The sequence below is a fragment of the Chenopodium album genome, chromosome 4, assembly GCF_948465745.1.
Source record: "Chenopodium album chromosome 4, dcCheAlbu1.1, whole genome shotgun sequence".
Lineage (NCBI taxonomy): Eukaryota > Viridiplantae > Streptophyta > Magnoliopsida > Caryophyllales > Amaranthaceae > Chenopodium > Chenopodium album.
The window spans coordinates 78,078,692-78,103,000 of NC_137837.1; the positions used below are offsets into that span (position 1 = coordinate 78,078,692).

At 33.5% G+C, this 24,309-nt stretch overlaps 4 protein-coding genes across 4 annotated transcripts; 1 reads left to right on the forward strand and 3 right to left on the reverse strand.

Moving 5' to 3' along the window:
- Positions 1 to 480: 480 nt before the first annotated feature.
- On the reverse strand, positions 481 to 1,728 carry LOC145629424 (protein GOS9-like). Its single transcript, XM_081682021.1, has 4 exons — positions 1,575 to 1,728; positions 1,241 to 1,441; positions 867 to 1,130; positions 481 to 765 (listed from the first exon to the last, which is right to left on the reverse strand). Exons 1-4 carry the CDS (start codon positions 1,593 to 1,595, stop codon positions 739 to 741), a joined length of 513 nt encoding a protein of 170 aa, XP_081538147.1. The 5' UTR covers positions 1,596 to 1,728; the 3' UTR covers positions 481 to 738.
- Positions 1,729 to 6,675: 4,947 nt separating this feature from the next.
- On the reverse strand, positions 6,676 to 9,981 carry LOC145628265 (mannose/glucose-specific lectin-like). Its single transcript, XM_081680562.1, has 6 exons — positions 9,958 to 9,981; positions 9,380 to 9,544; positions 8,664 to 8,912; positions 7,518 to 7,724; positions 6,914 to 7,168; positions 6,676 to 6,720 (listed from the first exon to the last, which is right to left on the reverse strand). The coding sequence occupies exons 1-6, from the start codon at positions 9,979 to 9,981 to the stop codon at positions 6,676 to 6,678; spliced, it is 945 nt and encodes a 314-aa protein (XP_081536688.1).
- A 798-nt stretch (positions 9,982 to 10,779) lies between these two features.
- LOC145628266 (uncharacterized) lies at positions 10,780 to 13,924 on the forward strand. The gene is made up of 2 exons (XM_081680564.1): positions 10,780 to 10,791; positions 13,397 to 13,924. The coding sequence occupies exons 1-2, from the start codon at positions 10,780 to 10,782 to the stop codon at positions 13,922 to 13,924; spliced, it is 540 nt and encodes a 179-aa protein (XP_081536690.1).
- A 3,767-nt stretch (positions 13,925 to 17,691) lies between these two features.
- Positions 17,692 to 21,464, reverse strand: LOC145627411 (mannose/glucose-specific lectin-like). Its single transcript, XM_081679805.1, has 6 exons — positions 21,361 to 21,464; positions 21,021 to 21,209; positions 20,687 to 20,929; positions 18,488 to 18,709; positions 18,108 to 18,371; positions 17,692 to 17,989 (listed from the first exon to the last, which is right to left on the reverse strand). The coding sequence occupies exons 1-6, from the start codon at positions 21,373 to 21,375 to the stop codon at positions 17,984 to 17,986; spliced, it is 939 nt and encodes a 312-aa protein (XP_081535931.1). The 5' UTR covers positions 21,376 to 21,464; the 3' UTR covers positions 17,692 to 17,983.
- Between the last annotated feature and the right edge of the window lie 2,845 nt (positions 21,465 to 24,309).

The following is a 24,309-nucleotide window of genomic DNA, read 5'->3' on the forward strand; positions in this document are numbered from 1 at the left end:
TAAGATTAGCAAAATAAATTCTTGTAATCATTAAAAACAAAATTTAAAGCAAGAAGCCAACATTAAATGTGTGGAGAATAAATCTTTTGATTTTTTATCAATCAATTCTTCATAAAATAAATATATGTCATTATTTTTTCAATAATAATAATAATAAAAATAAAAATAAAAACATATATCAAGTGATATACTTCCTCCGTTTTTTTATTAATGCACCATAGGGATTGGGTACAAATATTTTGGTAGTGGAAAAAAGTAAGAGAGAGAAATGTAATAATACAAAATTGCCCATGTGACATATTGATAAATTAAAAAGTAAGTTTGAAAAAGCAAGGGTATGTTGGGTATTTATAGTGTGAACACAAATAATTTTTTTCCAAAAGAGGAAATGGTGCAATATTTGTGAAACTTCTTATAAAGGCAAGTGGTGCAATAATAAAAGAACGGAGGAAGTATTGAAAATAGTCCCAAGCCACACAGTTGGAAAGACCAATTACTCGTATAAAAAGGACAAACATAATATAAATAACAACGCGATTACTTAAGCTTATGATTATACAAATCATACTTAAAACTTAAGAGCCCACTCGATCTGATCTCATAGTGGCTTATTGGTAGGTACGAAAGACACTCATATAATAGAGATTAGAGAATTATAACATAATATTAAGGTACACCGATCATAAACACAGATCCAAGCTCCACTTTTGCTAGTTGATTACGGCCAGCTCTAAGACTTCAGTATGGTGAGTATTGCTCCAAACACTAGCATAACATCAAATAATTAGAGCGATAAGGACAATACAAATTACAAAATACGCTAATGTACTCGAACATATGACCAATTATATATGTCTTTTCGTTACCTGTTTTTTCATGTAAATACCAATGGAATCCAAGAACTTTCCTTGCCTTCCAAAAAAGCCAACAATTGGATCACTTAGTGCAAGTGGAGTTGAGAAGCTACAAACATTCTGGCAGTTCTTTGCTAGTCCATATGGTCCATATCCTCCGGCACATAAATTGGTGTGGATCCTCAATGAGGTTATACGACGCTCGTAACCACTGCCCTTGTGCTCTCCATGGGTTCCGCTTATTTGTGTTATGTACTCATTAGGCCTCAGTACAATCTACATACATACAAATGTTTTAAAATTATAAACTTGATTAGAATATAATTCGTTTTTGACCCGAGCTTCCAAAATGTCAAGAATGATGATATATGTGAATTAATACATACCTTGGAAGTTTTGCCGCCTTGGCCACCGACGGTTTTAGTGGTGTTACACCCACTTCCGTCGATGATAACGAATCCGATTCCGTCAACAATGTTTGCGTGCCTTATAATGACCTCTCTTATGCTGTCACATTCGTCAAGCATCACGGACCAGTTTGTTGCACATTGAGAACCGTATGGTCCGTATTTTTCAACAATTTGGTTCTATACAAAATTAATATATAAATAAATAAATAAATAAATAATAAAAAATATGAAGGATCGAATTATATGACATGATAATGAGGATATTACATATAAAGTAATTAAAACTATAATAAAAGAGATAATGTCATACCATTGCCATTTCTTGAGCCATTTTCTTGGATAATATAAGAGGCTTGAAGTTGTACTGTGAACAAGTTTTGGTTAATTGCGTTGCGTTGGATACGGTAAAGAATACCAAATATGTTATATATATACTACTCTTGATAATGGGGTTGGCATCTAATTATAACTTTGAGATATAAAGATCAATTCTTTTTTTTTTCTGTATTTTTTTTTTTATTGAAAAGATCGATTCTTAATATGGGCAAAAGTATTCGATTAGTGTAAGAACATCAATTTCACTTAAAGCTCTTCCGTAAATATTATAACTAGCTAAGTATTAAGTATTAACCATAAATAAATTAAACGTCAAAAAAAAAAAAAAAAAAAAACAACGTATATCATTAAGCTATCAATTAATTGAGAGTGAGAGATACCTTAAGTGGTTAGAGCTCTCCTTCCGGTTTCAAAGGATCTTGGGATCGAATCGCATCACCCGTCCTTGTGGCTCTCTAAATACCAAAAAAATTAATTAATTACCCTCATTATTCAAAGGGAATACTAGTAGTATAAACTTATAAAATAGAATGCTAATTAGTCATTTTTAAACCTCCATAATAATTTATTTACTAGTCCCAAATGCAGTTAATTGACAAAACACCTTTCAAAATTTGATATTCCGTAGAATCTTTCAGGGATCATAATGTTATATATTCACTTCCTCCACTGCGTAAAGAGTAGGCAGAATCTAATTCCAACAAAATGTGTGCACGAAAAATCACATTATTTCAAGTCAAAGAAACAGATTAGAAACTAACGATTTAACACGGTATCAGTTTATACACTTTCATTTTAGTTTCGGAATGAAATGCCCCATTATTTTATATATATAATTACTAATTGGGTGTTGGTGTAGTGATGATTGGGACAACAGTTGGTAGGGAGGACTTGTGTTCAATCCCCCGCAACAACAATTGGGAGAGGATTGGAACATATCTACCCAGAACTGATCCCCAAATCCGAATAAGCCTAAAGGGAACACCAAAAAAATAATAATAAACCTCACCATTATTTGATACTCTTTTTATATCACTATCAAAAGTAAGGACCACATTACTTCCCTCATCAAAGAATTTAATCATTCAATTAATAATTCAATATCTTCTACCACATCTAGTTTTGTAAAAGAGGTTCTCATTCTCTAATGCTACATATATATATAAAAAAATCTAGGATAAAATGATGATCAACAATACCCCTTTCTCGCTGCCGCGCTGCCTCTATACAATATAAAAATATGGGAAATTATCAATGGTACACCCAAGGTTCGAGCGTTTATCAATGGTACACCTACTAACTATTGTTTATCAGCGGTACACCCAAGGTTTCACACACTCATCTACAGTAAACCTAATGTTAAACAAAAGTTAATTTTTGCTTTTTTTTTTTTCATTTTTTTAACTTAAAAAACTTCCTCCTTTTTTTCCCTCTTTGCTTTCCCTCCTTTTTTTAAAAAAAAACTAACTTACCCACCCACCCACTCCAACTGTATACAGATATAGTTTCCTTTGTGTATTGAATTATGCATTTGGATTTGCACATCATTTGTTATTGTTTAAATAAGAATTTCAGCAATTTTAAAATTAGAAGTCCATAAAAATAACATACTTAGCTTTATCGATATCAAAAGAAAAGATTACAACAACATTACATTATTTCAAAGCCACTACTAATAACACCATATACATAACAATAACAATTTTGACCATCAAATGAACAAAGTCAGCAAATTCATTTGTTTTGTGCATGGACTCATTGAAATCTCTCCTCAAAAGTTGAACACAAGTAGCTTCAGGTGTATTAGCAACCCTACCTACTGTGTCAGTAACAATCTTCTCCTCTTTAACCCGCATGAAGAATTCACACAACCTGCACTTGTAGTAGGGTCTTCCTGGGTTTGAAACAGAGCTTGAGAATCTAATATCAACATATCTTGAAGGGGTCACAGTTGTAATTAACTAATTTGATTCACAAACCCTACCATTCCTATTGCTAGAAGACCCCATGATAGAAGAAGCCATTCACAAGCCAAAATAAATAAAATAAAGAGAAAGTGAAGAGGGAAATTCGAGAAGAAAGAGAAGAGTAAACTGCAAAAGAGGGGGGAAAACTATATATACACTTGGAGTGGGTGGGTGGGTGGGTTAGTTTATAAAAAAAGAGGGAAAGCAAGGGAGAAAAAAAGGAGGGAGTTTTTTAAGTTAAAAAACAAAAAAAAAAAAAGCCAAAATTAACGTTTGTTTAACGTTATGTTTACTGTAGATGAGTGTGAAACCTTGGGTGTACCGCTGATAAACAATAGTTAAGTAGGTGTACCATTGATAAACGCTCGAACCTTGGGTGTACCATTGATAATTTCCCTAAAAATATTAATGAAATCTTTATCATGAAGGCAGATGCACCATACTCCGTGCATCCGGTTTTCCTTAAAAAAGGCGGAATGAACATATAGTTGTTAAGTATAGAACATATAGTTGTTTTGTAAAGAACATATAGTTATTTTATAAAGAACATCACATATGGTTGTTTTGTAATGAACATATAGTTTTGTAAATAACATATAACTATTTTGATAAAAAAAAAAATCAAGCTTTATGTTCTTTGTATATATTTAAAGAACATCCTAATATTAATAAAGAGCATGATAATATAATGTAATGAATATTATTTTTATTCAACAAAAAAAAAAAAAAAGAACATAATAGTATTTTTAAAGAACATCTAGCTTTTCAATCTTTAAATGAATTATTTGTTCCATAATTGAAGAGTTTTGGTAATTCTTTCCTAATCTCAATTTAGAAATTTGTATATTTCCTCACATTTAATTTCACTTGTATGTTTGAATTTTTAGAGAGAGATAGAAAATTTCTATAGAAAAAGAAATTCTTCTAATAGAAGACGATGGCTGAGCATTTAGATCGAGTTTCGTGGTGTGCTTTTATCATTGTTTTATTAATGGAGTGATTTTAATGAATTGAAGGTGAATATGTGGATTTGTTAATCAAAGATCGAAGGTAATTTTGAATGAAATTTTGTATTTAATTTTCTTTAATTGTGTTACTTTTTTAGATATGAATTAGAATATTTTGTAATCATAAAATTCATTGTTTATTTTCCTTTTTAAAATTTGTTGAATCTGGATATAGATGTTGAATTTGAGAATTATGTGACAAAGGTTGAAGATGATGTTCTTTATAAGATAGTGTTATGTTCATTTCTTTGATTTTAATTTTACAATTTTATAACATGTTCTTTTCACCTTAACTAAATGTTCTTTTCATATAGCTAAATGTTCTTTACATCTCTATATAATGTTCTTTCCGCTTTTTTTTTTTTTTTGAACGGATGCACCATACACATGGTACATCCGCCTCCACGAATAACTAATTAAAATATTAAAAGTACGTTAAAGATTTTGTGTTTCTCGATACATAATTTTAACCATCAATATCTCATTTTTTGACTTTATATGTTGACATCAATAATATTTTATTATAAATAGAAACACGTACGTAATAACCATTATTCAATTCTTAGTGAGTACATAAAAATTTTCCATACTCGAATTTTCATGAACGTATTACACACGCTTACAAGGAGGGAGCGGAGTACCACAAAGGTTAAGATTTCTCGAAAATGTTGAGGCAGGAATAATTAACGTGTGGGTTGGAATTATCCCACTAAGTTGATTTCTTGAAACATCAAAATTAAATAGCCTTTCCAAATTCAAACACCCTCTTTGGAATACTTCCTGTCAACCTATTCTTCGATAGTAAAATATTAGCCAATTGACTAGCATTCCCTAATGCTTCGGGAATTTTTCCGGAAAATCGATTACTCGTCATCTTTAAAATTTCAAGTTAGGGTAGAGAACCTATAGAATCTGGTAGAACACCAGCCAATCTATTGTTACTCATATCTATCGACGTTAAGGATTTAAATTTACATATGGAATTTGGTAAAACATCGGTTAATGTCCTTTATTGTTACTCACATCTATATATAGAAGCTAAGGATTTAGCAAAGGGCCGTGGCAAAGAAGACCACGGACACCAGCAAAGGGCTGTAAAAAAAGACCATGGACACCAGCAAAGGGCCGTGACAAAAGACCATGGACACCAGCAAAGGGCCGTGGTAGCAATTCAAAAGTTCGTTTTTTTTGTGATATATTTTCCTATATTCCTAACAGATTTAAAGTTTCCTAAGGAATATGGTATAACACCGAGCTAGTCCCCATTAATATCATATAACGACAAGCCATGTTGATATCATGGCATTAACGTAAATAATTGGAACTTTTTCTGATATGTGTTTGTAAAGTAGTTGAATGCTGACTAGGACTCCGTAGCTGCAATATTTTATTGCAAAAGTGTAACAGATCTTAAATGGACGACAAATTTGACGTCGCCTCCTTCAGTCTTATGAAATTAAGTCTGGGTAAACTTGGTGAGGAGGAGAGAGAATAACAAACTAGGAGAGAGAAACAAAAATTTTGAGTAGAAGAAACGATGATGGTCAACGGTGGATAATCCGCTACCACCACCACTGTCACACAAAAAATCCACGCATAACTTCTAGCTCCGTCTTGATTATTCAGTCGTTTATTTCGTCGTGATTTCTATACGGCACCACGATTGGTTAATTCGGGGTAAATGTATTGCAACTTTTAGATTTTAAAGCTCTAAATTGTTAGCCGAAATTTCCAGATATGGTGTTTACTCATTATATAGCAAAAAGTATACTCATAAAACAAAATAATACTAGTATAATTTATTAGAGTTTAAGAAAACTTCATAGAAACGGAGTACTAAGAATCAACAAAAAGGAAATACATGCATGGGGCTCTACACTTGCCCCTCTCTTGCATAAATAAAAAAATTAAAAAAAAAAAAAGGTAATACACATGACAACACAACCGTACATTGACCTTAAATTAAACTTTTAATAAAAAGTTTTATTGGAAAAAAACACACATAAAAAAATAAATAGGAAATTATTAAAATAAAGGATGACTCTTTTGGTATTGGGACGCATCGTTTTGATCTAGCCGATCGAGCATGAGCATGAGCAGATTATATAATACGTCCATATGGCCCATAGTTGTGTTCCTCAGCGAACTGAAAAATATAGATAAATAGAATGATGTTAGAAATTATAGTAAAACTAAGGGTCTATTCTCATTGACTGAACTCGGCTGAACTGAACTGAACTGAATTGAACTGAGCTGAACTAAACTGAATATTTTATAAGAGAAGGATATTAGGAGCCGAAGTGAACTGAACTGAACTGAACTGAACAAAATTAAATTACCTCTTCACCAAATCCAATTGAATTAAGAAACATTCCATAGGATCCATAAAACCCAACAAGAGAACTCTTTGGTGTCACATGATATTCGAATTTCTCAATAGTATTAGCATCGAAATCAGCTTCACTACCATATCCAATTCCCTTTGGACGTGAATCGGTATAGATCTTTATCGTAGCGATTTTGATCCCCTTGTCATGATAATTTCCGAAACTCCCGGTTACTTTTGTTATCTTTTCGTGTTCGTCAAATGTAATCTGTATATGTTAAAAGGTTAGAGATTACAATCCTCTAAGGGGCTAGACATCCTATCAAGGTAAATCCTTTAAATTGGTCTACAAACAAGGCTTAGGAGCTTCCATACTAAAATCAATTGGCAATAGTAAGAGACTAAGAGGTACTCCTCTACCTTATAAAGTGAAACCATCTCTCTTTTTTCTCTAATGTGAGACATTCATAAGTGGGTTGCAATGAGTTTCAACAGATAAGTATGTTTTTAAAACAAAGAAAATAGATATGTTTGATTATACTTGTAAATCGCTAGATATTGGCAATAAGTATTACGTAATAAAATTAGAAAAAATAATACAGATTAATTAAATGTACCGTGTTAAATTTCTCTTCAGGACCATGAAACTCTTGGCTGTAGATTTTTCCACTTATAATATTTTTGACTTCGAACCCAATTCCATCAACAACATATGCATGCCAGATTGTTATGCTGGAAATCATATCACCTTCTTTAAGCTTAATGTACCAGTTTAATTTACTCTCCTTGTCACCATATGGCCCATATTTTGTGATCTTTTTGCCCTGGAATTCAATATATATATATATATATATAAATACATCCTATTTTAAGAAAATAATTACAGTAATCCATAAAATATATTAACACTAATGTAGCATTCAATACAGTATATAAGGGCCTGTTCACATTTACTGAACTCAACTGATTGGAACTGAAGTGAACTGATTGGAGCCGAAGTGAACTGAACTGAATAGAGCTGAAATGAATATTTTATTGGAGAAGGAAATTAGGAACTGAACTGAATTGAACTGATTGGAGCTGAATTGAACTGAACTGAATTGAAATTAAGCTGGAGTGAACAGATCCTACCTTCATGCGCTATTATTTGTGAACTATTCGAGCTTGGTTTGAAGGTTCCACAAGCTAAACACAACAAACTCTACTCAACACCTTTTCTATCTTACTGTTTAATTGTATGCACAATAACATCTCACTTAGATTGATAGTAAAAATAAAAAAAAATAATAAAAAAAAAGTTTTCATATAAAAAACATTGATGAAAATTTAAACAAAAAATGATAATAACATAAACATAATGGATAGAAAAAGATCTAATTTTGAAAGCAACTTAAACTTTATGGTAATGATAAATTGAAACTTAAATTAAGTTCATTAGATGAGATCATAACTCGGCTTGAATTTGAACAAAATTTCTAATAAGACTAGCTAGAGCAACTCAGGTTTGATCTTTAGTTTGCTTGCGAACATGTCACCCCTAAATCTAATTATTGTCCTACATAGCAAGAGGAGGAAGATAATTTCCCAACATATATAAATTAAACTAGATGCTAAGGCTACTCCGATCCATTTATTATCTATTGTTCTTACAATATTAAATTCATTTAATGGTTACAGACGTGAGAAATTAAGTTGTGCAAGGTCAAAATCGATTCATTTGATGATAATAACTGGAAAATGTACGTGTGTAATAAGTTTCTTACCGATGCATAAATTCCAATCGAACCTAAAAACTTTTCAGTACATCCGAAAAATCCATCAATAGAACCATCAATTGGAAGTGGAGATGAGAAAGGGGTTACTTCGCTAGGCTCCTTTGAATCACAATATTGTCCATGCCCCTCTGGGAATAAATAGGTATATATCGTCATTGTTGTGATGCATACCTCCCCTAAGTGATACCCGTATGTTCCGCTTATGTGGGTTAGATTATCGCCATCCAATAACGGAACCTGCATTACACATTTACACGTACATACATATACTTCAATTATATACATGGATTGAATAGAGCAATAAGGTTGTTTTGAAATAAGATTTACTAAACAAGATGTAATTGGCTATTTCCTTCGGTTTTTTTTTATTGCACCTACTTTATTTGACTTTTACATATACTATTCTCATCTCATCCTTTGATTGTGGTTTTGTGTTATTTATAAGGAAAAACATATTCCTTTAGTATCATGTTAGAAGCGTATCAATCAACACGTACTATCATAATGTCAAATTTTATAATTTTTATTTTATTGAGAATTATAGTTAATAATGATTATATTTATTTAGTTAATAATTAACAAAGCAGTTGCAGTGACACCAATGTAAATGTAATCGAATAATGTAAACTTACTTTAAAGACAAAAAAAAAAAAAACAATCTTGTTCTAAGCTGTAACAGTAACTCAAAATTACATGTTTAATACCTCGGAAGTAGTACTAGTAGGTGACTTGGCGCCGGTGCCTTCATACCAGTTAGTTTTAATTACTTTCCCATCCTTAGTTATTTCGAACCCAATTCCTTCAACAACGAAGTCATGAATAACCAAAATTTTCGTGATCTTTTCACCTTTTTCAAGCTTAAAGGACCACTGCAAAATAGACAGCAACAAAATAATTGAATAATAATAAAAAAAAAAAATTTAAAAAAAAAAGAAGCTAAAAGCAATTGCAAATAGAAACTCATCCTATTCCCTCGATTTTTAAAGAGATTGTTATATACACCCGGGTGTACGGTACACCCATTAGCATTTTGTTCTCATTTTGATGATTATTTTTTATTTAATCATCAAATGATGAAGAATGAAAATTGAGGGGTGTGTGCCGTGTGGTACACCCGGGTGTATATAAAATATTCTACAATTTTTGCAGTTTTTTAATAAAGCTTTTCTAGTCTATGACTAAATAACCGTCAAAATAAGAAAATTTTGTAAAAATGGTGGGAATTCTTTGTAATCAAACTTTAAAAATTAAATTTAGACACTAGCTAGAATATCGCACGTACTGGTACCACCGATGATTTTGCCATTTTGCGGTTGGTAAATTGGTATTAACGAGATGGTTTGTGATTTAAGTTTGAAATGGAGGATGATTGTTATGTTGCAATGAAAATAGGAAGATGATCGAGACATATATATAGTCGTTTAATTAGATCGAACACTGAATATTTTCGGAGCATGGTGGGAGTAATATATCATTAATGTTAACACATAAATGATCTATACGATATACTCGTAATTAACAAAGAAATCTTCATTGATTCATTCAATTAGTCTTTGAAATACAAATTGAAAATATAGCGACTTTGTATCAACTACGGAGTATATCATTAAGAATTCTTAATTTTTTATTTTTTATTTTTTTAAAAAATTGCATGATAATGAATACTATCTCAACCATTATTATTGACATTAAGTTTAATCAAGACATTATATTTTAATACGGTAATCGATCTTATGTAATCACTTAATTGTATATGGTATTTATAATCTTTTATAAACCAACTTGCATTGTGTTGGTCAACTCAACTATTGTTTCTTTCTACATGATCGATCGATGATGAAAAAGAAAAGTCAATGGAATGAATTCAAGCCATCAATAAATAATACCAGGAGCTAGAGTTCAGATAATTTAAAAGCTCAATTTCAAAGTTTATGATAAATTAAACTGATGCGATTGGAAGAGCGAATATATGGTGTTTCTTTGTTTCTAAGATTAGATAACTTGTACAATGGAGTGAATGAACCGACGGCAAAAAAAAGTGTCGCTAGTATAATCTAACGATGGTTTGGCCGATTGTACCCTTGAAAACCTCTGACGGTTTAGTATGGCAACAGTGGTAAACCGTCATAAAACACGAATTTTTTTGTAATAAAAAGAAAAGAGAGACTAGTAAGTTGGATGGTCTAGCAGGTTTGTAGAGAGGATGCCCCAATTTCTCATAGTGAGAATTTGTTTCTCACATGATATTTTCGTTAACTTGAGACTAGAGGCTATAACTTATAATAGATTGTTGCCCTATTAATAGTAAAGAGTTAGAGTTTAAAATCCTTAGTGGTTGTGTTTTGTTCTTCTTTGTGCACAAGATTTTTTCCACCCTAAATTTCTCTTTATATATTGTAAGGAGTAGTATACTTGAGCTCCTTTTCAAGTGTTTATTCTGCAAAAAGTTACCATTAGTTAAGTGGACGTACTACTATTCACCTCCCTTTTAGAGTTTTAGTATTCATCAGAGTAACAAGTTAAGACCATTATATACGAAGTATGAGCTCAACCAATTAATGATGGAATTGGAGGAACACATTGGGTGTTTATTTTTTCCTAGTATAAGAGAGCTTATAATTACATGTATTATACTTCCTCTGTTCTTTTTTACTTGACCTGTTTCTTTATCACGCTTGCCAATGCAAAATTTTAACGGTTAATAACTTTAATTTTCCATAATTAAAAAATATAAAAGTTATATATTATGATAGTACTTATTGAGACGAATTCAAAATGATCCAATATAAATATGTTTTTCCTTACATATTATTCACAAAATACGGTCAAATGAAGGATAGTGAATAGTGTAAAACTCAAAGCGGGTCAAGTAAAAAAGAACGGAGGAAGTAACTAAGATAAACAACCATTTTTAAATAAAAATTGTTGGTTCTCGGGGGCTGGGTAAGTATAAAGGATACATCATTAGTTCTGATTATCGGTCCAATTCAGCCCGGGGTTCTATAAAGTTTTGAGTCATGAAATTTTTTTCCCCTAATTATTTCCACTATCTTGATCTTTATCAACTTCCCTTACCATAAACGTTAAACCAAATAAACATTAATCCCTTGTTAATATATATGTTTTACAATGAAAAATCTATTTATCTATAATATATATAATATTAAAACGATCTGGCTAACGAGCGCCCCGGGGCGTTAGATAAGGATAAATTATATTGGTTGAAATGGTATTAAGTTAGGAATTCATGACAAAATCACGCGTCATTCGGTGTAATTAATGTTAATTTTATTCTAATATTTGCATTTTAATTCTCTTATCTAACGCCCCGGGGGCGCTCATTAGCTTTTGCCATATTAAAATAAACACTATAAAGGACACATGTTAATTTCTTGGTGATGCTTTTCTCTAATTTCCAAAACTTCTTGTTTTTATTAGGGAATTTTAGTTTTTACCACCTTCCAATAACCACTTAATTGAATTTACCACCTCCAAAAAAAAACCATTTACTTTACCACCACCAAAATTTCCAAAAAATTGATTTTACCACCTTCAAGTGGATTCCGTCCATAAAACCGTCAGTAGGGCCCACCGTTTTGACGGTTCTTCTTCAACGGCCACGATTTTCCGTGCACCACCACAGCGCCACCGCCGCCTTCCCCCCAACTCACCACAGCCCTCCCCGAAACCACCGACTGCCACCGAAACCACCACAGAAACCCACCAGAACCACCACGCCACCCACAAACCACCAACACCCACGCCCACCTACACAACCACCACCGAAACCCAGACCACCGAAACCCACCACTACGCGAACCCAGACCACCAAAACCCACCGGCCCACGAACCCAGACCACCGAAACCCATTAGCCCAACCACCAACAAACCACCGCCACCCACCAACCACGAAACCCACGAACCCAGTTCCCTAATTAGCCCACGAAACCCACGAACCTAGTTCCCTAATTAGCCCACGAATCTTGCCATAAATGGCCGAAATCGGCCGATTTTGGGGCTTAGTGGCCTTAACCGGCCGATTTCGGCCTTTTAGGGCCGGATTCGTGGCCGTTTAGGGAGGACAAGGGTTTTGGGTTTGGTGGTTTTTGGGGGCCATATGGTTGCGGGAAAGGGAGGGGGAGGGTTCAGGTGGGTTGGGGCTGGTGGTGCGACGCCGGTGGTGGTTTCGGGAGGGTTGTGGTGAGTTGGGGGGAAGGCGGCGGTGGCGCGGGGGTGGCGCTGTGGTGGTGGCTGGGTAGTTTTAGGTTTTTTAATTTTTTTTTTTAATTTTTTTTTTAATTTTTTTTTTAAATTTGTCCAATAATATGGCGACACGTGTACAAGATAGGCCCCACTAACGGATTTATGGACGGAATCCGTTAGTTGGAGGTCATTGGTGGTAAAACTGATGTTTAATTTTTTTATGTGGTGGTAAAGTAAATGGTTTTTTTTTGGAGGTGGTAAATTCAATTTAGTGGTTATTGGAAGGTGGTAAAAACTAAAATTTCCTTTTTATTATTCATTTTTTTAGCCAATGTCATCACCTATTTACGTATTTTACAATACACACAAAATATTCACCATATCTTTTATACATCACATACAATTTTTTTTTTTTTGACGGGATCACATACATATTACACAAGACTCCTCTTGCCAGATCTGTGGGGCTGCAAGGGAGACTATAATTTACTCTTTATTTGAGTGTTCTGCTACATTAGTTATATGGGAACATAGCACTCTTGCTGAACATTTGTCCCCCTACTGACTCTTTTGATGCTCGATGGTTGTGGTTGTATAGCAAAGTTGAGGGCAGCGTGCTGAGGCGAATTGCTGCTCTGATGTGGGCTACTTGGCGTTGTAGAAATCTGTCCATATTCGAGAATGAACAATCTAATGCAGTCATGCTTGCGGCTGGTTTCTACAGACTAGTCGAGGATTACACTGAATATGCCAAGAAAGTTTTTCTCCCAGCTGATCCAATTGCTACAGCTAGTAGTGTTGTGTGGAAGTGTCCTCCGCAAGGGTGCATCAAAGCTAATGTTGATGCTCATGTACCCGTGTTGGGCAACGCTGGACTGGGTGTTGTCTTTAGGGACGCTGATGGTAAGCTGATTTTGACAGCAACGAAGGCAGCAAGCTCATCAAATCCGGAGTGTGTCGAAGCTCAGGCTGTGCGATACGCACTTCAGCTGGCAATTCGGTTTGGCCTGGGTATAGAAATTTATGGGTTGAAGCGAATGTTGTGAATGCCATTAAGGCTATTTCTTCCAATGCCAATGGTCGTGCCCCGATTCATGTCGTCTATGATGATATTAGAAAAGATAGAGCGTGGTTTAATGTGTGTTTATTTTCGCATGCTAAAAGGAGTTGCAATACGGTAGCTCACCTTGTTGCTAGAGGAGATATGAAAGGGAACGATGAAATTGTACGTCTTAGTTCTTTTCCTCATAGTATTGTAATTCTTGCGGAGATGGACATTTCCCCTTAATTAATATAAAGCTCTGTCGTTTCTTTTAAAATAAAGTTTTAAATTTTTTGTCAAAAAAAAAATAAAGTTTTAAATTAATACAAGTAAATTAAAAGAACGCTCATCTTTATATGTACCAATAAATAAATTAAACTTCAAAAGTATGAGAATAAACCATCCCTTTTTCATTTCAAGGTGGCTTCATTTTCAATCCAATTCCAAAATAATTAACCGGATAAACTTAAAAAGTATTGTGTCTTAATTAGCCCAAATCTACTAGCCTCAAAATGATGACAAACGTAGCTTAATATATTCAATGCAGAGGAAAATGCATTAGATCAGAGAAAAGAAAGAAGAGAGCAGAACTTGGAGAGAAGAGAGGAGAATAATTTGATTGCTTTCATAACCGTTTTGCAGTACACCCATACTTAATACATGCCCCTAGAGATTGTTGTACACTTGTACGTACCTAGCTGGCAAAGAATCTAATACATTCAGTGTACTAAGCAATACATCATAACAAAAAGGAAAAGGACAAAAACAAATCATAACAGAATGCCAGCTAAGGATAGTAAAATATCAGAGAAAAAGAAGAATGAGAAACTTAAGATAAATCCTTAATACAAATGTTATTTAATAATCGTTATAAACTCTTACTCATGTCCTTGACATTATATTTTTTTTTTGAATAGCATAAATATTTCATTAATTAAAAGTCATACGACACCTACAATATAGATTCGACGTTAACAAATACATAAGATATTGAATCAAATAAAATTTTCCTTCATAAAAACTACGATCATCGAGTAGATCTTGCACTGTGGAACATCTCCCGCTTATATCGCTGGAAAATACAGCCTTGTTGGAGAGACAATTTAACGATCTTTTGTAGCCGTGAGGATGTTTTTTCTTCTGATTCATCTGTCTACATTCGAAAACTTAATAACTTTTTCACCAACGAAATAATTTCACGACAATCCATTAGATCTAATATCATGGATTCAAAACTAAGAAATTTCTCCCTCAAAAAGAGGAGATAAACCTTGTCTTTCGATGAAGGTCGAAAAACCCTTGTTTTTCGAATGAGATCGAAAACTCTTTCTTTCGAGGGAGAAAAGATTCTCCCAAAAGGAGGAAGCATTATTATAAAATCTAAAAAAAAAATTTAAAGAAACTAGGATTGGGGCTTTCCATCAGTTAAAACTGATGGAGGCCCCTTTAAAATTCAACAATGGAGGCTAGGGTTTTGGAAAGAGGAAAGAGGAGAGAGGAGAGGTTTTTTTTTATTAATTATGTAATTAATATAATTTGTCGTTGACATTATATATATATATATATATATATATATATATATATATATATGACCCTAACAAAGTCATTGAATATCAATAATCCAGGAAGAACCGACCAAGTCCATAAATCTTAATAATGTAGTAATGATGACAGCTATCCACGTTAGACACACAAAAACTGCAATTTGCATTGAATTAAATTATTAATACACCACAAATAGGGTGGAATTTGAGTGGTTTTATTCCGTATACTTATGTATGAGTAATCCAGATACGTGTGAAATAATATTCATTCAATAAAAGAATGGAAGTGAATTATAAGAGAATTAATTAAAATACAGTATATAATGGAAAAGAAACAAGCAAGAGGGTGTTATATGTAATGGGTTTCTAATGGCTTAACCGCAATTAAATATATATGTAGTCTTTTGAGAATGGAGGGAACCCCAGTTTATCTTCATGACATACAAAAATCGTTTATCTAGTGGCATTTACGCAAATAAATCAACAAAATATCCCATTCAACATGACATTTTCGTAGATAAATCAACATTTGTGAGATTAGTATTTAGTAAAAGTTGTTGAATGACTTATTCACACAAGGGTTTGTTCATATTTACTGAATTGAGCTGAATTGAACTGGATTGATTGAATCTGAACTGAAATGAACTGAATAAAGCTGAAATGAATATTTTATGAGAGATGGAAATTAAGAGTTGAATTGAATTGATGTGAACTGAAATTAACCTGAAGTGAACATGGCCTAAATGCTAATCATAATGATAAACTTGTATTTTCTATTGGGTTTAAGCTATCAAGGTTTATGTTTGACCAGTTTCCAAAAAAAAAAAAAAAAAAAAAAAAAAAAAATGGTCTATGTTTAATCTAGCATACAACCGAAATTTGTACCTCAAAGGCGCGACATTTGAATTTTATCTTTTGATACTTTTATAATTTTCACTTTGATATATATCATAAACACAAGATTCAAAATTTCAATTTAAGATCTGCATTAAAGTTTATACATTAATATAATATAACTAATAGGTATCTAAATTGTTCAAAATTCTGTAATATAAAGAAGTGCATGCGAAGGAAACCTCCAAACGTCGTGGCCAGGCCAGCATCACATTATTAATTGCATATTTGCATGCGTTGTTTAATCCAATTAGCATTGATTATGAAGGTTATAAAAAGGAAACGAATGAAGCAACAAAAATGAATTACTAAAAGACATACATTCATGGTAATTAACATGAACACTTCAAGCTATGTTAAGGTTTTACTTATTTCAATTGCCATCGTAACAATGATGGCTAGTTTGGCTCCTCGTGCAGCTGCGCAGGAATTCCATGTTTGCAACACCGAGGGTCAAAGCTGCTCTGATCAAGAGCCTTGTTGCCCGGGTACTGCTTGCAGGGGATTGTTCTTCTACACCTGCGACTACTGCCCGAGAGCTGATCAACCTTGCGGTGCCCTGGATCCTTGTTGCCCTGGCTTCGATTGTGAAGGCGGTCCGTTCAATGGCAAATGCGTGGCTAAATAATAGAGTAGACTCGCGATTGCTTTAGCAACTCTACTTGTTTAATTTGTTTCTTTGTATGAATACATTTGTTGCTTCACAATCTTACTAAACCTGGAAAATCAAATTGCTCTGATTTTGTTATTCTATGTTGTGGTTGATTTTTCTTTGTATCGTATTTTGTGCGTTGTTTAATTTGATTAAGGGCTTGTTTAGTTCACCTAATTTTTACTTGTCTGATATGATCATATTGTCGGATTTGACCAAAATTTGACCCAAAGTGTACGATAGTTTATAAAGAAAAAATTTATCAAGTGGCTTCTTGTTAGATTCATAATAATGTGTATTTTATTAAAATATAATTTTCATAATTTTTATCATTACGAAATTAAAAATATTTAGCGATAAAAAATTGTAAATACACAATGATCTAATATTAACTTATTTTTTTGTGATCTAATCTTAACTGAACTTATTTTTTCTATTCCGATCTGATATAAACTTATTTTTTCTAAAATAAGTAAATATTAGTTGAATTAAACCAGAACTAAGTGTGCGCTATGCGTCATATTAATCTCTTTGTCTACATAAAGAATTACCGCATCAATTATTAGATTTTACTATAGAAACTCTTCAACCAATACTATGGATGTAATAATCCCTTAATGAATTTAGCTACATCTACCAAAAACTGAATCAATAGGAGGAAGTATATTATAATAAGTAGCAACGATACAACACTCCATTAAGATAATTACATATTTGATCTGATTACAACACATAAGATTATCAAAGGCCACTTTGTAGTATACAAAGTATTTGGCTTATTGGAAAGTAAAATATTTCATAACACAGCATACATAGTCCGTTAAAAAAAAAAAAAAAAAAAAAACAACAACAACATACATAGTCAATATAGATGACCGTAGAAGTACAGAACCACTGCAAATTTAGCGGAAAGATGGAACGTAGCTAGCTATTAAGATAGCCAAACACTTCACATCCACACTTAAGAGCATGATCATTCCTAATCAAATGGACATGAAAACAATTAAATCGTTAGTCAAATACAATTACATTAGCAACATGTATTTCACATATAAAACAAAATTTGATAATCGTAAGAGTTTATAATTATGTCTTACCAACTTTTTGTAGAAAAGTCCAATGGACTCAAGATAGTTGTGGTGCCTTCCAAAAACTCCTACAATAGGGTTGTCAAGTAGGAGTGGTGATGAGAAATTACGGGGACAATCGACTCCATCTCCTTGTCCAAATGGTCCATATCCGGTTGGACATAAATTGGTGTGGATCTTCATAGCGGCAATAAGGCATTCATTGTTTTGGTATTTGTAGTTACCATAGGTTCCACTGATTTGAGTTATCTTTTCACCGCACTTGAGTACAATCTATTTGTGCATAAAAAATAGAATGGAATAAATGTATGATAAAGTCAGAATATTGCAAAACAAGATAATAAGAAATATTGGAAACATGAAGATTCATAGGTGTATTGTGTATTAACCTTTCTCTCCTTTGCGCGAGGGTCATTGCCACCAAACATCTTAGTGTAGGTACCTCCACACGGGTTAGCTACGACGAATCCAATTGCATCCACAATAAAACCATACCTTATAATCACTTCTTTGATGCTTTCACCCTCTTGAAGTTTAAAGCTATTGTTTTCAGGACACTGAGAACCATAAGGTCCGCACTTGGCAATCACCCATTTCTTGATTTGCGAGTTCTGCCAATTGAATTAAAAAAATTAATAAGTAATTTTCACATGCATATAGTTTGATATGAGGGTGAAGCGAAGCTTGGCCTGTTGAGACCATGAAAAAACCCACATGTGAGTGGTGTGTTGTCCCACATTGGGTGAGTTTATAAATGAGAGTTTGTATTGAGATGTGTATCCCACATTGAAGAAATAAGAAAGGAGTGTCCATTTTATAAGGCTAAGAAGCTACTCCCCTTATTGTCATATGGTTTTGAGATAGAATCTCCTTGGTCGTACAAAGTGGACTGTTATGACGGGTGTGGCCTAGACTTGTTGTTATCATGGCCCCCGACCAGGCTAACTCCTTTTAGAAAGCGAGCCAAAGCTGATTTACAAAATTTGTAAATTAGCCATCTTTTATGTTTTTTTTTTATTTAAAAAAGAAATTGATAAAATGACAAACTTATCCCCCATTTATCATGAATACTTTGTAAATCATTATTGGATTCTCTCGTGATGTGGCATAATGTAGTGATGATGTGGCATCTTTACTACTTCCTCCATAAGATGTTAGGAAAATGTTGTATGGGGATAATAAAAAATAGGAAAAATACACTTTAATAATCCCAACTATGGGCGATTTACCTACAATAATCCCAACTATTGTTTATTCTACAATAATCCCAACTATTAGGTCAGTTTTCCTCCAGCAGTCCCAAACCGGTCAACAAAAGTCAACAACCTATTATTGTAGGTTGTTTAACACGTGTCAGTGTGTGAGTGGCTCAAAAAAAAAAAACCAAAAAAAAAATTCTGGCAGCAACCCTAACCACCACCTCCACCTCCTGCCGCCCAACCACCACCTTCAGCCCTAACCACCACCTCCACCTCCTGCCACCCAACACTAAAACACCACCTTCTCCAGCCACCCAAGCCGGAAACGACTCCCACGACCTCCAGCCGCACCCCCGAAACCCCTAGCCACACCCCCGAAACCCCCAGCCGCTCCCACGAAACCGGCCAAACCACCCAAATCGCACCAGCCGCACCCCTGAAACCCCTAGCCGCACCCCCGAAACCCTTAGCCGCACCCACGACCCCCAGCCGCACCACCGAAACCCCCTGTCGCACCACCGTAACCCTCAGCCGCACCCACGACCCCTAACAGCACCCACGACCCCCAGCCGCACCACCGAAACCCCCAGCCGCACCCACGACCCCCAGTCGCACCCCCGAAACCGGCCAAACCACCCAAATCGCACCAGCAGCACCCTCTCCTCCCTTCTCTCACCACCGAAACCGACGAATTTAGCAAGGGTGATCTGGGTTGGTGGTTGTGGCGGAGGAGAGAGAATCCAACGGTGGTGTTGGTGCACATTTGGGTTGGTGGTTGCGGGCTTGCGGCGAGGATGGACGGGGCTGAGGAAGGGGACGGTGTCCCGGTGGTCGGATTTGGGAATGAAGGGGTGGCTGTGGTGGCTGAAGGGAGGATGGATGGTTGGGCTGTTTTTGTTTTTTTTTTTTTTAAAAAAAAAAATTATTAAGCCAATCATGTGTTGACATGTGGCATTTAAAAAACAAAAAAAAAAGTTTACCTTTTCAGCAGGCATCCGGTTTTGGGGACTGCTGGAGGAAAACTAACCTAATAGTTGGCCTGGGATTATTGTAGAATAAACGATAGTTGGGATTATTGTAGATAAATCGCCCATAGTTGGGATTATTAAAGTGTATTTTTCCTAAAAAATATTATAGAGAATATTGTATAGAAAAGTTAAAAAGTAAGTAATGATTGTTTGGGTATGTGTGTACTTTGTATGAAAAAGAGAAAAAGTAAGTAATGATTTTTTGGTATGTGTGTAATTTGTATGGAAAAGCTAAAAAGCAAGTAATGATTAGGTGTTATCTTTAGTAATAGGAGGAACATTTTGGGACATTCAAAATAGTATATTTGCCTGTAATTTTGGGACGGCGGGAGTAGTTACTAACTTTTTAGGTACGTGTTACCTTTTCAACATAGAGTCCAATGGAAACTAGGTTGTCATAAGCAGTTCCAAAGAATCCAGCAAAATGGTCATTCTCAGCAAATGGCATCGGAGATTTGAATTCGCATCCACCATTAAGTTCACTAGTTCCATACGGCCCATGCCCATGAGGATGCAAATTAGTATGTATCCTCACTTTGGATATGAGTGAATCTTTAGTCTTCCCACTTATTCCAGTTATGTATTCACCAATCTTGAGCTTAATCTTCACGATACAAGAAAAGTAAAATTACAATTATGATTATGATTATGATTATGAAATATGAGTATCAGCTTAATAGATATATATGTATGACCTTGTATTCAAGTCCGCCTTTGCCACCAAACATGGTAGTGTCGCTATCGCCATTGGCGCTTGCAATGGTGAGCCCGAGTGCATCCACAACGAACCCTGCCCTAACAATTACTTCTTTGATTCGATCAGATCCTTCGAGTTTGAACGAAAAGTTTTCTACGGCCTCTTTGTCACCGTATGGTCCGTACCTCTGAAACAATAATCGTAGTATAAGGAAATTTTTATACTACAACTAATTATGTAAATATCAATAACACTAACACATACACATGGTTTTTTTCTTAAACACATACGCATGAATTATGACAGGCAATATAATGTTATAACAAAATCAAACGTACCTGGATTTGAGCCATTCCTAGCTTACAAAGGTGAGGCTTAACTAATACTTTGTAATATGTTAACAAGCTAATGTGTAGTGAATGTGTTACGTTGTGGATCCTTATTGTGAATATAACAATGTTATATATATAATGTAAGAAAGGGACCAAGAACAAATTCCAGTATATATAAAAAAAATAGTTTTATTGAATTGAAATTAATTTACAAAAGTAAAATTATTCTTTTAGTTTCTTTATTATATTGCGTTTTTTTTTTTTTTTGAAAGGTATTATATTTTTTTTTTAGATTTGCTGAACATAATTTAATTTTACATAATTGAAATTAGTTTTATTGAACTAAATTTATTTTCACTGAACTGAAATTATTTTTAATAAATATCTTTTTTTAGGCGATCTTAACAAGGCCTTACTCTAGATTTAACATTGATGTAAAGAATCATCAAAAGTTGTAGTTGATGCTTGGGTAACATTAACAATTTAATCTGGAAGCATTACGACAAGTTCTCTACTTCTCTTCATCTTATATAAAAAATTATTCTTTGTGTCTAAAATGAAACAATTTACTGAATTGAAGTTTATTTTTACTAAAATAAAATTACATATTTTTGATGATTTTTTTTTTACTAATATTTATTTTTCCTACTTCTTATTATATGTTTTTTTCTTTAATATATACTATAGATTTTTATTTAATTGCATCGATTTTTTTTTTGTCTAACTTAACTGATTTATTTTTACTTATTATCATGTCACACTTGTCAATGTACTTTTTGAATCAGATAAAAGTAAATATTTCATTATTAGTAAGTCAAAATTATAGAAATTAGATATTATGGTAGCATAAATCGAGATAAGGCTAACAAAATTCCAAAAAAAATCAATTTTCCATAACTATATATCACAAATAAAACGTAAACAATCAAAGTGAAGTATGTAAATTAAATAGTGTATAAGTCAAAGTAATGTATGCTTTTTGAAAAAAAAAAAAAATTGAGGAAATATTTTTTTTACTGAAATAAAATTATTTTCCTCAAAGTGAAATTATTTTATTAAATGTCATGCGACTAAGGCGTATAGAACCAGGTCTTAGTTTAACCTAAATGTTAGCAATATGACCATGTACCTTATTTGCTACACTAGTTTCGCCAGCTTTAGGCTTTGTTTGGTGGTAGCGTTTGAGGTAACGGTTAGCGTTTTGACCAGTCAAAACACTATTAGAAAAATTTTGAGAGCGTTTGGCAAGGTAGTGGTTAGCGATAGATGTAGTGTTTATGTAGCCTTTCTCAAACGTTATAAATGGTAGCGTTTGAAGAGCGGGTAGCGTTTAAAGACTTTTTATTACTTTCTAAACAATATTTATATGAATTTTGATATATTTTAGTATTGCAACTGCTACTTTTGCAAACACTCTTACTATCAACTTTTACGTTGATAGCTAACCTCTACCCATACTAATTGACCGCTACTCCCTATCTTAACAGCTACCTGCTACCGTTACTTTTGTCAAATAGGAGTATAGGACCTTAATATATGTAGATCAACAAGAACATATTCTACTTGATATTGATTCAATAAAAGAATTAATTTCATGACGTCTCTCATTAATTGCAACGGATTCTTTCTACTCATTTTCACCTCAGGCCATTTATACGATTCGTGAGCAATAGCGATATATATATATATATATATATATATATATATATATATATATATATATATATATATATATATATATATATATATATATATATATATATTGATACTTAATTTGGGAATAAAATGACATAAAAAATACGGAGTAATATCATAACGTCAATGGTAAAATCATATTATTGCTTTATTTGAGTCCAATGATGATAGAGGTATATGATAGGGTGTATAATATGCTGTTATTTTATTTATTTGTTTATTTAAAAAAAAAAAAACAGTTTGATCGGTACTTGTATGACTTGTGCTATTTTCGGCAACAAATAAAAATAGGAAAAATAGTCAAATTTTATGCGTTGTTAAGTTTTAAATTTATGTACTCCGTTTGTGTTTAAATAAATTAAATGTTATGACTTTTTGCAATGTCCACCTAATTCACTTTAACTAATGTTTATAATTTATGCACAACAATAAATAGTCTTGTGGGTAATTTTTGGAATTGTCTCAATAAATAGATTTTTAATATTTAACTAGTTTTTTGCCCGGGCGATACCCCGGGTCATTGTTTATAAATTAAAAAATATAATAAAATAATGTGCAATATATAGATTAACGGTTATATATATATATATATATATAGAGTTGTCAGTTTCTGACCCGAACCGTTAAACCCGACTGTTTCGAACCGATCCGAAAAGGAACTGAACTGTTTAAAACCCGTTTTTTGGAAACCGAAAACTGACCCGACCCAATTTTTTCCAAACCGAAACTGAACTAAACCGAATTTGTGCAAACCGTTACTAACCCGACCCGTTATCAAGCCAAACCGTTACAACCCGAAACTGAAAGCAACCCAAACCGATTACGTTTAAACCCGATAGTAACCCGACCCGTTTTAAACCGAAAACCATTAAAACCCGATAAAAATCCGATAAACCTAAATCGTTCCAACCCGTAACCCGTTGTGACCGAACCGGTTATAATCCGTAACCCGTTGTGACCGAACCGTTTACGACCCGTAGCCCGTTATGACCAAACCGTTTAAATCCCGTAACCCGTTATGACTGAGTCATTTACAACCTGTTACCCAATATGTTTATGATCTAATCTGTTTCAACCCACTACTCGATAAACCCAACTTATTTATGACTTGACTTGATTATAACATGACTCGTTCCTACCCATTATCTGACTAATTCGACTCGATAATCATCCGACTCAATTTTAACCCGATATGATTTTGATTAGAAACCCGTTTCAAATTAGGTAAACTCGTTTTCAAACCAACCAAGTTCAATCTAA